Source organism: Physcomitrium patens, chromosome 3, assembly GCF_059467195.1.
Source record: "Physcomitrium patens ecotype Gransden chromosome 3, ASM5946719v1, whole genome shotgun sequence".
In the NCBI taxonomy this organism is placed as follows: Eukaryota; Viridiplantae; Streptophyta; class Bryopsida; order Funariales; family Funariaceae; genus Physcomitrium; species Physcomitrium patens.
In genome coordinates, this window is record NC_143412.1 from 18258308 (window position 1) to 18275178 (window position 16871).

Genomic DNA, 16871 nt, shown 5'->3' on the forward strand with positions numbered 1-16871 from the left:
GCAATGGCTTGAGCAATAAATTATTCCAAAGATTTTGTCTTTGGCATTGTCAATAACAAGTCTTTGACATTATCCTTCAATTCATATCAAAATTGATTGATGAGAACTTTGTCATTCTACTCTATGTTACAAATAAGGTTTTGGAATTCAACATCATATATGGTAGCTAAATGTGATCATTGTTATAAAGATAAGAGCTTAATTTCTACTACTCTTGCTTGATTACTTTTTCCAAATGTAGCCATAACTACTTCTAAAATTGAATTCAAATTATAAAGGAGTCACAAATCTTTTTCTATTAAAGATACAAAACAAAAAAGAGCACTTTTTAATAGATATGCTCCTATGAATTTTACTTGAGTAAATTCATTAAGATATTGGAAAGGATGCAACCTTAGATAGAGTTTGATTTATTGCAAAAATCCTCAAAATTTTGATCTTGTTCCATCAAACTTCTCAAGTATACTAATACTTGTTCCTCTCATGCTTTTAGAAGCAAAACTCTTTGGATTTGGTTGTGAGGTCAATTTATTTGCTTCCTTCAACTATATAATTTTTTATTGTAAACTCTAAACTTTTTCTATAAGCTTAGATATAGTATCTCGATGATTCATGTTGGAAATATGTGAGATTTTTAGTCTTAGAGTATTGAGAAGGTCATGAAGATCTGTAATAGTTACGAATCTATTCTTACTTTTTTTAAGACTAACATCCATAATTTTTTCTTCCATAGACAACTCAAAACAATTCAAAAAATTAAATTAAAGGAAGGTAATTTACAACCTCTAGTAAAAATTTCCACAAAGAAGGATAATCCACTCTCTTTTAAAAAAAGATCAATATTAGAAAATAAGATTTTTTGTTTAAAGATAGATAGTCGGCAACCTTCAAAACACAACAATAGAAGTAAGATAATCCACTCACTTTTTAAACAAGATAGATATAGTATGTTAGCACTCTAGTAAAATTTTCAAGGACATAAATCTCAAAGAAAGAAATTCCTCAATACACTCTTGTATCACTAAAAAGAACTAAAAAGTCACTCAAAGATAATATAATATTGAACTAGGATGACTATTGCCAAAAAGAAGAAGACTAGAAAGTCTTCAAATATTACTAAAGACTAAAAAGGCCTTCACAAGAGTGAAAAAGGCCTCACCCTTGCTTCCATATATATTCTTAACTAAGAGCTATGTGGTGATGTCCTATAGGACCTCCAAAATGTGTTGACTTTGCAAAACATGTATCTTAACTTACAAGATAAGTTTTTTATATGTGTCCCACATAATTAGCTTGTTCCACAAGTTACCAATATATATTTAACTTGTTGATCAAGTTTCCAACTTACCAATCAATTACAAATACATGTAAAGTCAAGCAATGTCTATGAAGCTTCTAAGAAGCTCATCTAAAAGGTCTTATGAAATTATCCTACTTTTATCTACTTTTACCTATTCCTACTTAAGCATATAGATATTTATTAAAATACCTATGTATGTTTGTGATAGTACCTAGTTAGATATAACTTCGATCCTTTTTTCTTGATAAAGTTTGATTTTGCATTATTCTGTTCTATTCTATTTTATTATCTTTTGCTCTGTTATAGCTTTTATGTTTTATTTTGTTTAGTTCTATTCAATTTTTTTCTAGTTTATGCTATCCTATATTGTGACAAGATTTATACTGTTGTGGATTAGAAGGATCTTAGATTTTAGAAATAATTTAGTCCCATTTTACTTCTCTACTTTATGAACTTTGCATTTTATACCTCTCAGCAACCATGGCTTTTGGAATTGTCTTGAAGCCAAAAAGACATGGAACTAAAATATTCCAATTATGAATAAATTAGTCAAAAGTTCTAGAAGGATTGGCCTTTGGCTAATCTTTTTATAGAAGTAATTTTTTTTACAAAAGAGATTTTTTCCAAATTCAAAGAACTCAAAGCAAAATAGTCATTATTATGTAGAACTTACTTATGGATAATACATAAGCATAGCAATGATCTATATTTTAATAAAGAAGTGTAGAATAACAATAAAGTAGACTTTGAAATTTGATAAATTTTAATAGATCATGGTAGTATTTAATAAAAATTAATAATATATAAGCTATATAAATAAATAGATAATAAAAAAGTCTTATTTTGCTATTAGGACTAAACTTAGATACTTAAGTATATGATAGACACTAAGCACCTAAAAACTAAAGTATACAACCTCAATGTAGAATCATTGTACATACTAAATAAGACTCAAACATATACAATCATGTATTAATTCTAAATAGTAGTGTCTCATCCAATGTCTAATTCTTTGTATTTTAAGTCTTTAAATGCCTTGTACTTAACCTACTTTAGTTAATGCATTAGATATAACTTGCTTTTGTTTAAAAATCAATAAAATAATAAATAAAATATAAATAAAATATATAATATATAAATAATTTTTTAAAACCTTTCTATCAAGTAAATATACAATTTAAAAAATATTTGAAGAATATTTTAGATATGTTGTTTTAAATGTCAAACAATCTGTAGTAGATTTATAATTCATTTTTTTGTGATAAACTTTAAGAATAAATTCTATATTTGAGAAAAATTAAATTATTCGATCAAGAGATATGAATTTTTAAAATTCATAGAGAAAAAGTCCTTTACAGGAGGAATACATTTTAAAAAGATTTTACTACAATTTGAGTATTATATATAAAGTAAAGGAGTTTTGGAAGCCAAGACTTTGTATATATGTTAAAGATGGAGATATAGACCTATAGCAAAATTGTGATGTAAATATGGATTTTTGTAAGAAAATTATAGATTTTTTTGAGCTTATGAAAAATCAAACTTATTAGCAAATTGTTAGTTATGATTTGATATATCAAGTGATGTTAGGGCATTTGTAGATGCTTTAAAAAACCTTATATATAAACCTTCTTAAATATAAAAGGTTTTTATTACTAAAATATCTTTTTTTATTTTTTCATTTATTTATCTTTTATAATAGGAATAAATCACTTATTAGACTTTGGCCAATAAATTAAAATTAAACTCTCTACAATTAAGTATCTAATATATTTTTAAATAGAAAATCATGCCATATGACAATGGTAATTGGATTAAGAGTACTTTTTAGATAATAGTACTATTCTTGAAATAAATCTATAATTAAAAAAAGTTATTTGTTACAAATCTGATAGTTGATCTCAATTATTAAAAAAAAATTGGAATAAAAAGCTATTAGATAAAGTTTATAATTTTTTCTTATTTATGACAATATAACATCTAAAGAAAAGTCTAATAAAATTTTTTTCCATAAAAAATGGCTTAACAAAGTCAATACAATACAAAATTGGTGCAAAAATAAAAACTTTCTTCAATGCTTCAAATAATGCTTCTGCTTCTTGATTCCATTAAAGTTTGTCTTTATAAATAAAATGTATAAGTGGAGCTACGATTTGAAAGAAATCTTTGTGAAGATCTAATATTATTTGAAAAATGTCAAAAATCATTAGATATCTTTTATTATTGTCATAATACATGTTGTCTTATTTGGAAATATACTATGTACTTGATTGTAGAAGGTGAAGTTGTATTTTACAAATATCCAAGAAACTCTAATAGATTTCATCTATATAAGAAGAATGGGATTCAAATTTTAATTCACAAGTTCTTAAAGCTAATACAAAGTGCTCAAAAAATACTCTTTTTAGTAACTTCAACCATACATAAATTCCAATTTTCTTATTACTTTCATAATTAGGCAATTTTGATTTCTCTTTGCAAATACTAACTCTAATCAGCGAGCTTTGGCAAGTTGTAACTCCTAATCTAACCATTTTTTTAGTGCAAAATTTTGCATTCAAATTCCATTATAAGTCTTTTATATGTTTAAAAAAAATTCAATTCAATTCAACTTACATATTTAAAAAAAAAGTCCAAAAACTATACTAATTTTACTTGGCTATTAATTTAAAGTTGATGCAAATGTTCTGGTAGCAATTTTTTGTTCTTCAACTATTAAATTTAATTTAAAATCAATATATAGCTTGATCTTGAATTCTTCTAATACTATGCCAAATTTAACCTTGATCCAACTAATAGATCTTTAGATATTATAGAAATCTTATCTAACCTCAAAGTGCCAACTTTTAATATCTCCTTGTATCAAAATCCAAATATCTTTCAATTACACTATTAAATTAACACAAAATTTTAGATGCACTTAGTAAACATAATGAACCAAGAACTTTCAAATTTTGAACTATAGATGTGACACCAATTGCACAAATTAGCTTAGAGTACTAGCTTTAATTTTATTGTATAAATTCCAAGTCACTCATACAAATCCTAATCTTAAACAAAAATTTCAAAGTCATTCCAAATCCAACAAAACAAAAACTTATATTTTTAGATTAAATTTAAAACTATCTCATAAATTCCAATTGGCAATCTTCAAATGCCTCTTTATTTTATCTTAGGTGGCAGTTTTAGTGGTTAGAGGTCTGATTTTGATCCTATTCCACAAATGGTCGACCTCCATGTATCAATCCAACCTATCCTAGGAATTTTTCAACTCGATCCTATCCTCAACTTAATCTTAGTGTCAATCATATTAATTATTTATCTCTTCTATCCTATTTTTATCAATTTAAGGCCTTTCTAAGGTACTAAAAAAAATTTATAGTCTTAAAGATAACATTATTAACTAACCTTTAATCTATTAATTTTTAAGACAAGAAAATAAACTAAGAGGCTTTTATAAAAGCCATGATTAAATATCTTAAATTAATATTGAACCAAAATAATTAAATATTGATTAAAATTTTATTTTTGATTATATTTTTATCATATAATTAAATTATAATATAAAATTATTTTTGAAATCTTCTAATCTATAATAATTTGAAATTTCTTAGAATCCATTATAAGTCCATCATTTGAAATGATGTATTCTAAGAAATCAACTTAAGTAATGTAAATTATATATTTTTCTATCTTGGCATAGAGTCTCGCATCTCTTAATTTTTGTAATATACAATGAACATAAAATTTATATTTTTTTATGTTCTTAGAATAGATTAAAATATTGTATAAATAATAGGCAACAAAATTATCCAAAAACTCTCAAAAGATATCATTCATTACATATTGAGAAGGTGTTGGTATATTTATAAGTTCAAAAGATATGATATTATATTCAAAATATCTGTACTTGGTTCAAAATGAAGTCTTCCATCCATCTCTTTTTTTGATGCATACTAGATTATATGCCCCTCATAGATCTATTTTTTTTTTTTTTTTTTTTTTATAGATCTTAGCTTGATTCAATTAATCAATAAGTCTAAATATCAAAGGTATTAGATACTTATTCTTGATATTGAACTTCTTGAATCTTTGATAATTGACACACATTCGTAATGATCTATTTTTTTTCTTTACAAATAAAATTGGACTACCTGCTAGAAATTTGGAATGGAGTATGAAATTCTTTGCCAAATTCTCTTCAATATATTCATTGAGTTTAATCAATTTATTTTAAAATAAATTATAGATTAGTCTGAATGACAGTTGAGCTTCTTCTTGAAGGTCAATTGAAAAGTCATAAGGATCATGTTTTGAAAGAGTATCTGTATTTTTCTTTTCAAATATATTTTTAAAATCTTGATATTAGGTAGAAATTCCATTTGAAATCTTTTTTCTATTAGAAATAGGTAAAGCATAAATGACACAAGGTGATCCTTCTTTTGTAGCATACTAGAAAGTTCTTACCCTTACAAAGATATTTTTGGTTATATTAAAGTTATGAGTTTTTATTTGATTAATTACATTATTATTTATACTTTCAAAAAAGCCAAGACTATAAAAATTCTAATCTATTCAAGGATTGTATTTTTTTTATATGTAATAAATCAAAAATGAGTGAATTAGAAGGAGATTTAATGATGTTAAATATCACAAAGCTACTATGACCATTAGTTACTACTTCTAAAAGAAATATTTCATAAATAGTATCTCCAAAGGACAAAAAATGACTATTTATGAATTCTACATGAACAGATTTTATTTTCTTTACTAAAAGTATATTATATCTTTTAATAATCTTTTCATCTAAAAAACAAGCTGAGGCTTCTAAATCTAGTAAGGCAAAGGCTTTGTGATATTTAAGTTCTAAACTATTATCTATTATAAAAGAAAGAGAGGATTCTAAGGAAAGAATAGGACCTTCACTAGGTATTGTACTAAGTTTCAACTGCATAGTCTCTATTATAGTTGCACAAATTTTTTTTAACATACTATCTTCTTTGATAGCTATACTTCTTATTTTATGATTGTGTTGCTTCTTTGGATAATATTGAGGAACATGCTTTGAGGCTCTAAAATATAAATATAATCCTTCTTAACAACAATAAGTCTTTTCTTACTAAATAAGAGGTTTAAAATATATCGCATTAATTTATATTTCTTCTACTTTCAAAGGTATATATTAAAAAGATATTGGTGTTGCCATTAAATTTTAATAATATTGAAGGCCTACTTATGTAATTTTTAAATTGAAATTTAAAAAGTAAATTTTTATAATTTATAGAAAAATAAATTGTTTCATTCAATGTTTGGAAATTAAATAAATTGAGCATCAATTTCTTTACTTCATTTTATAATCCATAAAAAAATTTATTAATGAATGCAACATCATCTCACTTGATATCAATCGTAAGTTGTCAAAATTATAAAGCACACAATATTATAAATTGATTTTTTTCTTACAAAATATGGATCTTATTTTTTGCAACACAAATTGCATGTTTTTCATATATATATCAAAATTCTATCAAAAAAGCTTTTAAACTATTCAATATTAAATTATGTTGTTCAAAAAAGATGAAAACTATAATAATACTAAATCAAAAAGTAGTTTTTAAATAAACTTGACTTATGGTCTTAAAATTGGATAGCTTTGAAATTGAAGTTCAATTGCTAGTTGTATTTGATTGATGAATCCTTGAAACTTTGATCTTGTATTATCAAACTTCTTAAGTAAGGCAATTCTTAAGTGTCTAGTATTTAAATGGTATTCTACCATAGAAGAAAGGATATGATTTGGTATAGATGTTGAAATAGCTCCAATCATCTCTATAATTCTACTTTCTATCATTTTTGTTCCTCTTTATATTAGTAAATTGAGTTGATACATTGTAAGCATTAAATTCTTCAATTATTTTTTTACTTATACTATTGTACTTTTTATTTCTAGAAGTTTTACTTTAAAAATACTCAAAATATATATATCTATATCTAATATTACTCAAGATAAGTAAAAAAATGGACTTGAAAACAAAGAAAATATTTAAAACAATATGAGTTTAAAAGAAGGTAATCTGCAAATTTTGATACACTTATGTCTTGTCAAGAGAAAGAAGTAATCCATTTTTAATAAAGAAAAGATAAAGCTTTAAGTGTAAGTGTATTCTTGTCAATTTATTAAAGACAAAAACTTAATAAAAGAAAATAAACAAGTGAAACTTTCTCAAAGAAGTATAAAAAAGTAGAACTAAGAAAGTATGTATATTAAAAAGAAACTAAAATAGATATTGCTAAAAGACAAGAATACTAGAGACTTTTGAAAATAGACTAGAAGCAAGAAAGGAATTGACAAGAATAAAGAAGGTTTTATTTTTGTCTCTAAATATACTATCTACTTATAAGCTATATGGCGATGTTCTATAGGATTTCAAAAAACGTGTTGACTTTAAACAATACATATTTTAACTTACAAAGCAAGTTTTTTATATGGATTCCATATAGTTAGCTTTTTTTGCAAGCTATAAACATATGTCACATGTAGTTAGCTTGTTGAGTAAGTTTCTAATCTATCCATCAACTACAAACATATGTAAAGTCAATGCAGCATCTATGGAGCTTCTAAGAAGCTTCTTAGAAGATATTATGAAATTAATTTAATTTTACCTACTTCTACTTATTCATATTATCTAAATAAAAATTATAATAAATGTATGTCCGTGACAAGGATATATATTTTTTATGGAGATTTTGTTGACTTTTTGATAATCCACACATATTTACAAAGATCTATCTTTTTTCTTCATAATTTAGATAGGAGCTCTTTTTAGAGATTTAAAGTGGCATATAAAGTTCTTAGCCAAGTTCTTCTTAATGTTTGTCTTAAGTTCAGTTAATTTATTTTGTAATAAGCTATAAACTAGTTTGAATATTAGTTGAATTCTTTTTTGAAGATCAATGGAATAATCATATAATATAAATATATAATATTAATAATTATATAACTTAAGTTATAAAAAAATAATCTCTAATCTTTTTTTCTTTTCTTTTTTTTTAAAAAATTGAAGTTTGTAATTTATAAAACTTGACATTATTTATTTAGAATATAGAGAATTCATTTGAGTTTATATTTTAAATATAATAAAATAATTATAATTCAAATATTTATAATTAGATATAAATTTATTTATGTAATTATGAATTATAATTATAAAAATATTATATCAATTTTTATAATTTTAAATAATAGATAATTTGAGTGTTTATATAATAATTTTTTATATAAGATAATTTCAATTTTTAAATTATTTACAAAGTGGTGTTTACATATTTTGTATTTGTTACAATTGTTCTATTAGATAACTTTTTAGATATACTTTAATAAATTTATTTCAATGTAATTTCATTTAATAGAAATTAATAAGATACAAAAAAAATTAGCTTGTAAATTTAATTATATATAATACTTATAAGTAAAATATAAAAGAACACACCTATTCAATAAATTAACAACCTTCAAAACATAAAACAAATATTGGATTAATCAGAAATATCCTTTAAAAAAAATAAAAAAATAAAAAATCCATAACAAAACCAAACTAAATTCAATAAAAATCAAACTCATCAAATATTATATGAAAAAAGGCTCTTATCATTCTAAAAGAAAATAACTAGAAGCAAATAATGAATTATATAAAACATGAAATGAAGCAAAAAAATGAACATTGGTTTGGTCTTATGTTAATTTACAAAACTGCCAATCAATCCAAATGTAATTCAAGTGTAAGTTAAATCATACAATATTAAGAATTGGGTGCAGTTCTAAGCTGATGCACATGAAGAGTCAATGTAGGGGGAAAGTGAATGTACTTAGATACTATGCTACAGGGATACATCGATAGGCCAGTAGATTCTCTACACGGATCAATCGATATGCCACCATATTTTCTACATGAATGTATTGTAAGGCCTCTTCGTTTCTGTACAATGATTCAGTTGCAGGGCCTCTTCATTTCTGTACAGTGACACAGCTTCCAAACTTCAAATTTGCCTGGTATCATCGGAATCAATCGAAACTCCACTTAGGCGTAGTCTGCATTGCCGTCAAACCTCCTCACCACTTCCAAAATGCTTGCTGCGTCATAGTTAGCATCAGGAGGAAAGCCAGTAATAATCAAAATCATCCTGTTCCTACCGTCTTTGGCTGCCCTGGGCTCTGCACCAAAGAATACGACATGATGCTCCGTCAATAAGCAGTTTGAAACAGCACTTAACAGCTTTTGATTTTGGATTCGTACACATGGAATTGAAATGATCCAAAACGAAACTCGCACGCATCCTGCTTGTACATTCAAAACTCGGTTTCGCTACAGCACTCCGATTGAACATCTATGTTCTTCCCAAAATTTTGCTTTGCATCCTATACAAACATTGACGCCTCCATGAAATAATTTCATTTCAAACCGGCACCATTCTGATACCACTCCAACATTCATCCTGTGCTTCGAAGGTGACCTTAAAAAACAAGGTGGAATTCCCGTTTATGTGAGCAGCTGCTTGTACGTCGAAGACCTCCAATACTTTGAAAAACAAATCACAAAAACAAAGATACTATTCGTGCAGTTTTGAACTATTGAAATCATTTACACTGGATCCAACTCGATTCAGCAATGAACGAATGGAATTCTAAAAGCCACTGTCCTCATCGCTCACAGCAGCCACTTGAACTGTAGCTCTCCCTAACAGATACACTTCCTCTCGGGTCGGAAGTTTGAATTGGACCAAAGCCTACATCTCGTACGCCATGCTTCCTTCTCGACTTTCACCTTGTTTGTCCATTGAACATCGAACTGTTCGTGAGACATGACCGCACACACAGCAAGGCGCACAAGGAGTTGTTGGCAGGAGCCTTCCGAACTTTCAAAGGATTCACAAAAGAATTGGGAACCCACCTGAGAAAAACTGCTCAGGTCGGCGATTCGACTCATACACCAGCTCAGTTAGTAGATTTGTCAGGCTGATGTCCCTGTGGAGCTGGATCCTCAGTGTACTCTGCAATCACGATGCCAACAATTGGATTAGCACTACTGGTGCCCGACATCCTATTCGGAAGCTCTCTATCGATGCTCCAAGGAGCATGCTCCTGGATCATCATAGGAGCTTGACTTCATGCTGGGATAGCGTCATCTGAACAAGACTGACACTCTGCTAGGATCGCATCAGGTGAACAAGACCGACTACATACCCGCTCGTGCGGAAGCTCTGGGACTGGTTGTTGACGATATGACGGGCCGAAAACCTGTGATGGGGAGGAGAGGGGACACGTCAATACAAGACAAGAAAGACTTCGACAGCGACAGAAACATGGGCACACACGAAATTGTGGCATTCGCAATTCTACTGCTCAAAGCTGGAAATACTGCAGGACGCTGGAGCGATTCAGGACGATGAAGAGCTGTGTCTCCTTACATGACGCAGATAGCCCCTCCTAGGAGCTGGTGGTGGTGCGTGAGCCATGATAGAGGAGCCCGGAGTTGCGTGAAAGCGCTAGGAGGTTTAGAAAACAATCACTCACTGGCGGGCACTTTACCAATACTACAGGACAAGTGTATCTGTGTGAGTTGCGTGGAGCTGCGTGAAAGCGCTTGGAGGTTTAGGAAACAATCACTAACTGACGGGCACTATATCAACACTACCAGACAAGAGTATCTGTGTTACCCGAACGTAATGTATTTCATGACTGTCTGGGAGGACGAGTGATTGAACGAACCCGACTTTGTTTCTTTCCTCCCCCGGCGCATTGCAGACGCGGTCCAGACAAAGCGTTAATGAAAAACAAAAAACAAATTACAAAAAAAAAAAAAAAAAAAAAGAAAAAAGGCAGAATTATTATACGACACGACGTTACGCTTGATCTCGATGTTTCATCGGCAAGCCGGCGGGGCCCCGAAAGCTGCATGAACGGTACTCGCAGCGGACCCGGAAAGAAGCTGCGACGGCAACCACCGAATCGCGACTCTGTGATACGCCCTCAAGCCGCGTCTGCAGCCCGAGCCTGAGGGGGCGTTGGATCCCCGAAGGTCGTGCTTGCCGAGATCCAGCAACGTGGTGGACGTTGCCTAATCGTAACTCATACGACACACCCTAGCCCGCCCAGTTGCGCTACGCTGGTCACAGATTTTGGGTATCAGCGTCTTCCAGCCTGGGAACCAACCTCCACCGACTGCTTTGGGAAACGCGGCAGTCGGTGAGAGTGTCTGCAGCTAGTGTCGGCTCTAGCTGCAGACATCAGACATGAGACAACGATCGCAGCTCGCGCATCGCGTTCCGGGTTCGGCTGCATGGTGTGGGTCGGCCATGCATCGACGTCGTCGCCGCGGTGGCGAGCTCTGGTCGATGTCGCGCCGGATGGGATGACGATAGCGTGGCGACCGTTTCCAACGCCGCATCGCCCTCGGCAAGATCGGGAACTCTTGGACTGTGGCTATTGCAGACTGTCATGGAGCTTCGATGCTTTACACTGGCTAAGGGTCGGAGTACTAGACAAGGTGTTAAAGTTTGGTACATTGAACCCCCCAGCAAATGGAAACTCTTACGGTTTGAAACTTTCACCTTGTTTGTTTGCTTTTGACATATATATAAATTAAAAAGTATTGTGTTTTTTTGTGTTATGGACATTATCAATACTAATAATTATTTAAATAAGAAGAATTAAGAAGAAGTAAATAAAACTTAATAAATTTGATAATATCTTATGAAGAAGTTTTTTAGAAGCTTCATAGATATAGAATTGTTTTTATATATCTTTATAGGTGATTGGTAGGTTAAAAACTTGGCCAACAAGTTGGCCATGTGGTGCACAAATAAGAAACTTATCTTACAAGTTAAACATACATTGAAGATCTTATAAAACATTGTCATGTAGATCTTAATTTTTCAATATTTATAGAAATAAGAGTGAGCTCTTCTTCACTCTTGTCAATGCTTTTGTTGGTTTTAGTCATATTTCAAGAGTTTATAGTCTTTTTATCTTTAATAATAGCCATTTTAGTTTTAGTAATATGTTATTTTTGATTAATTATCTATTCTTTTTTAATGACAAAAGAATATATTAATTCTTTGGTTGCTTGTAATTCTTATTCTTGAAAGCTTGAGAATGGTGCTGATTCACTATTCTTATTTTGTTTTAGAATTAAGTGAATTACTCTACTTCTTCTGTTGTGCTTTAAAAGTTGCAAACTATCCACCATTAAACTAACATCTTTAATTATCTAATATTTTTTCTTTCCTTTAAAAAAATAGACTATCCATCTTTGTGGAAATTTTTATTTGATATTAAAACTTGTAGTTCACCCTCTTCTAATTTGACTTTAGATTTTTTAAAGTTTTTTGTTATAGAAATAAAAGAAAAGAATATAGATGCTATACTTAGAAAAAATGATAATATATTTACAACTATTTTAAATATTCACGAGCATGTCAATACTCTTATGGTAGAAATTTTATATATCATTAATAACAACCATAGAAGTATTATTTCTACACCTATGGAAGAAGACAACTATGAGATTTAATATCTATGCCAAGAAGTTGTGCACTTGAGAGGAGCAATTAGATCAAATTTACAATTGGATCGAAGAAGTTTTTTATTATAAGTATGGAAGAAGCAATGATTAATATGTCAAAGAATTTTTATAGAATAAGATTAAAATTTTAAAGATTCTTATAATAAGTCAAACTCTATTTAAGATTATATTTAAGATTACAAATTCTTTATCTTAATATTAGCTTTGTATATTTTTTCAACCATTATTATATTGTTTCTAAAGTTTCACACTTTACAATTACTTTTGATGTAAGTAGGCTAAAAGCATAGTACTATAAAATTGAATTATATTACATTACTTTTTTTTTAGTTATACTTTGATAAAATAAAATAAAAAATAATTAATTCAATTACTTATTCATAAAGATTTTTTTTAGAAGATAAATATAGATATTCTTTCAAAGCATTGTTCTTATGATTGTTCAATTAATCTTCAAGAAAGAACTTGATTTCTATTTAGATCAATTTATAGCTTATTACAAAACAAGTTGGTTATATTCAAGGAGTATATTGATGAAAATTTTGCCAAAGATTTCATTTTCTATTCAAAATTTTAAATAGAAGTTCATATTTTTTTTAGGAAAAAAAAAAAAAAAAACAAAAAAACAAAAAAAAAAAAACTACAAATGCATTAAGTATAAGTATCTTCTATTTTTGATGCCAAGAATTTTTTTATCTATTAAATCAAGCCAAGTTCTATATAAAAATATATCTACAAAGAATGTACAATTCAATATATATTTAAAAAATAAAAATAAAAAATAATAGACTATGTTTTAAATTTAAAATATATATTTTAAATATAATATCATGTCTTTAAGACTTACAAGTATATTAGCTACTTTTAAAATCTAATTGATAATATTTTTCAATAATTTTTAGATAATTTTTTTATCTATTATCTAAATATTTTAATTTATTCTAAGAATATTAAAGTATATAAATTTTATTTTTATCATATATTACAAAAATTTAAAGATGTAAGATTATATGTCAAGATAAAAAGTGTGTAATTTGTACTACTCATGTTGACTTTTTAAAATATATCATTTCAAATGATGGACTTATAATGAATCTTTAAAAAAATTATATTATCATAGATTAGAAGATTACAAGAATAGTAAGAGATATCTAATATTTTTTTGAGATTTATCAATTACTATTGGATCTTTATCAAGAATTTTTCTTAAGTTATAATTCTACTTATATGTTTTATTTGTAAAAATATACTTGAGTGAAATAAAGAAGTAGAAGCAATATTTGAAGTTTTAAAGATATATTTTATTACAACTCTAATTTTGTATTAGATTGGTTTTTTTAAGCCAATTTTTACAGAAAAAAATGCATCAAACTTTATCTTATATGTGATATTGTCATGAATGGAAGTAGATTAAAAACTTCATGCAATACCTCTTCATTTGAAAAAAAAATCAACAACAAAGATCAACTACAAGATCTGTAATAAAGAACTTCTTGCAGTAATAGATTTATTTTAAGAACGGCACTATTATTTAGAAGATACTTCAAGTCTAGTGATTGTTTATATAGATTACAAGAACCTCAAGTATTTCATATTCATACAAAATTTAAATTATCACCAAGCTTATTGGAGCATGACTTTATTAAGATTTGAATTCAAGATCATATATTAATTAAAAAAATAGCAAAGTTTGTTAAATGAACTTTTTAGGCATTCTTATCTTATACCAAAAAAAAGAAATATAACTTTTAATCAATAACAAATAATTCTCTTAAAGCCAAAGTAATTTTATCTTTAAGCAATGAAATCAACATTGACTATTGTTTATTTTTTTTAATCAAGTTTAATTAAGTATGTTCTTAGATCTTCTTATTTTTTATATGAAAAATAATCCTTTTAAATCTCATTATAGTTATAAGTTGGAATTCTCAAATAATATTTTCTATTTTGAGGGATGCTTATATATTCTAGAAGATAAAGCATAATTTTGTAATCTTTAAGTTTATCAAAATTTATTTCTATATGATATTTTGGATATAAAAATATCATAGAATTAATATCAAGAATTTTTTGGTGGCCTTAAATTTATAAATAAATTTAAAAATTTATAAAAAAAGTGATTTTTTTTCAAGATCAAATATTCCTTATCATCAATCTTTTAAACTTCATCAATTATTACATATATCAAAAAAAACCATGGTATTTTATTTCTATGGATTTTATCATGGATATTTCAATCTTAAGTTCTTATTATTCTATATTAAGAATAATAATAATAATAAATTATTTTATCAAAATATTATATTCTATATTATATAAAAAAGTTATTATAATTAAATAAATAACAAAAAAAATCCTTAAAAATATTTATTGCTATCATGAATTATCAAAGAATATTATATTGAATAAAAATGATTCAATTTATATTAAAGTTATAGAAAAATATTAAAGATGGATATTAAATTATCTTTGGCTTTTCATCTCTAAATTGATGGATAAGTAAAATAAGTAAATTAAGTTTTGAAGTAATATTTGAGATATAACAATAAATACCATTAAGATAATTCTATTTTTATTGATAAAGTTTATTTATAATAACATAGTATATTTTTTATTTATATAAATAAATTTTTATAAAAATTATAATTATTATTCATAATTTGATATTTTTTACTTTTCAAAAATTAATAATCTTGCAACAAAAAATTTGGCAAATTATTCATCAAAGCTAGAATTAATAATGAAGGCATAATTAAAGAAAGCTCAAGAATGGAAAAAAATCAATGCAAATGCCTATTACAAAGAAAAATTTCAATTCCATGTTTGAAATAAGGTACAATTATTTTATTATAATTTCAAGACTAGTTGTCTTTGTAATAAATTGGAATACTATAGACTTTGACTATTTTCTATTTGTAAACAAATTAATCTAGTTGCTTATTAATTATATCTACTTGAGTCTATAAAGATATATCTTGTATTTTGTATATTTCTTTTTGAGCCATACAAGACAGTATATATATCAAAAAGTAGATAAATATCACATCTTCTTATAGAAGTAAATAATAATTAAGAATATGAAATCAAAAAACTTTCAAATTTGAGGCGGTGCCAAAATGTAGAATATCTTATATACTAGCATGGATATGGTATCAATCAATGAATCTACATGGGAGCCATCTAAGAAACTTGCATATACAAAAAAGAGAATTAAAGCTTTTTATTGATAACATCTATTGAAATCAAAATAAAGAGCCAAGAAATTATTTGTTTTAAAAGAAAAAAAATTCAATAAATATTGAAACTTATGTTCTATCTTTTATTATAGTTTTTTTATATTTTTGGCATTGAAGATATAGGAAATCAAAAACTAGCAAATTCAACTCAAAAGCTATTTTTTATTGAGTTCCTAAATAAGACATTGTGATTACCACAAGCTTTAAGACAATATAATAGAGATGAAGATCTTCAATAATAATATGTTTTTTTTCAAATAAATGGCAAGATTCAATTCATTTGGTATCACAACCTTTAAAAAGACTTCCAATGTTTGGTGATATTATTAAAATTAGAAAACATTCTTAATAATATTTTAAATATTTTGTTTGAAAAAATTTATAAAGACTTTAATAATGATCAAATATAAAGATAATCTTCTTGATATGATATGAAATACTATTAATTGTTGAGAAGACCTATCAACTACCTTCAAAAGGAATAAAGATCAAAATATGTGGCAAATATAATTTATTGCATCTTAGACTACCTCAACATGTAATCACTACTCCTTATAGAACTTATTTTTAGAAAGAAGGGAGAGAGGATGGAGTAATATTATGGACATTTATATTTATTTTAATTATTAATTAAGTAATGTGAGCATATAAAATTAGATAAAAATAGATAAATTTTATAATAAATTATAAAGAAGCTTCTTATAAGCCAATAGACACAGATTTGCCTTATATATATATATATATATATATATA

General features: G+C 26.9%; 1 protein-coding gene across 1 annotated transcript; it reads right to left on the bottom strand.

Moving 5' to 3' along the window:
• Positions 1 to 9010: 9010 nt before the first annotated feature.
• LOC112280485 (uncharacterized) lies at positions 9011 to 11036 on the bottom strand. Its single transcript, XM_024516025.3, has 4 exons — positions 10766 to 11036; positions 10542 to 10595; positions 10249 to 10348; positions 9011 to 9512 (listed from the first exon to the last, which is right to left on the bottom strand). Exons 1-4 carry the CDS (start codon positions 10811 to 10813, stop codon positions 9379 to 9381), a joined length of 336 nt encoding a protein of 111 aa, XP_024371793.1. The 5' UTR covers positions 10814 to 11036; the 3' UTR covers positions 9011 to 9378.
• Positions 11037 to 16871: the final 5835 nt, after the last annotated feature.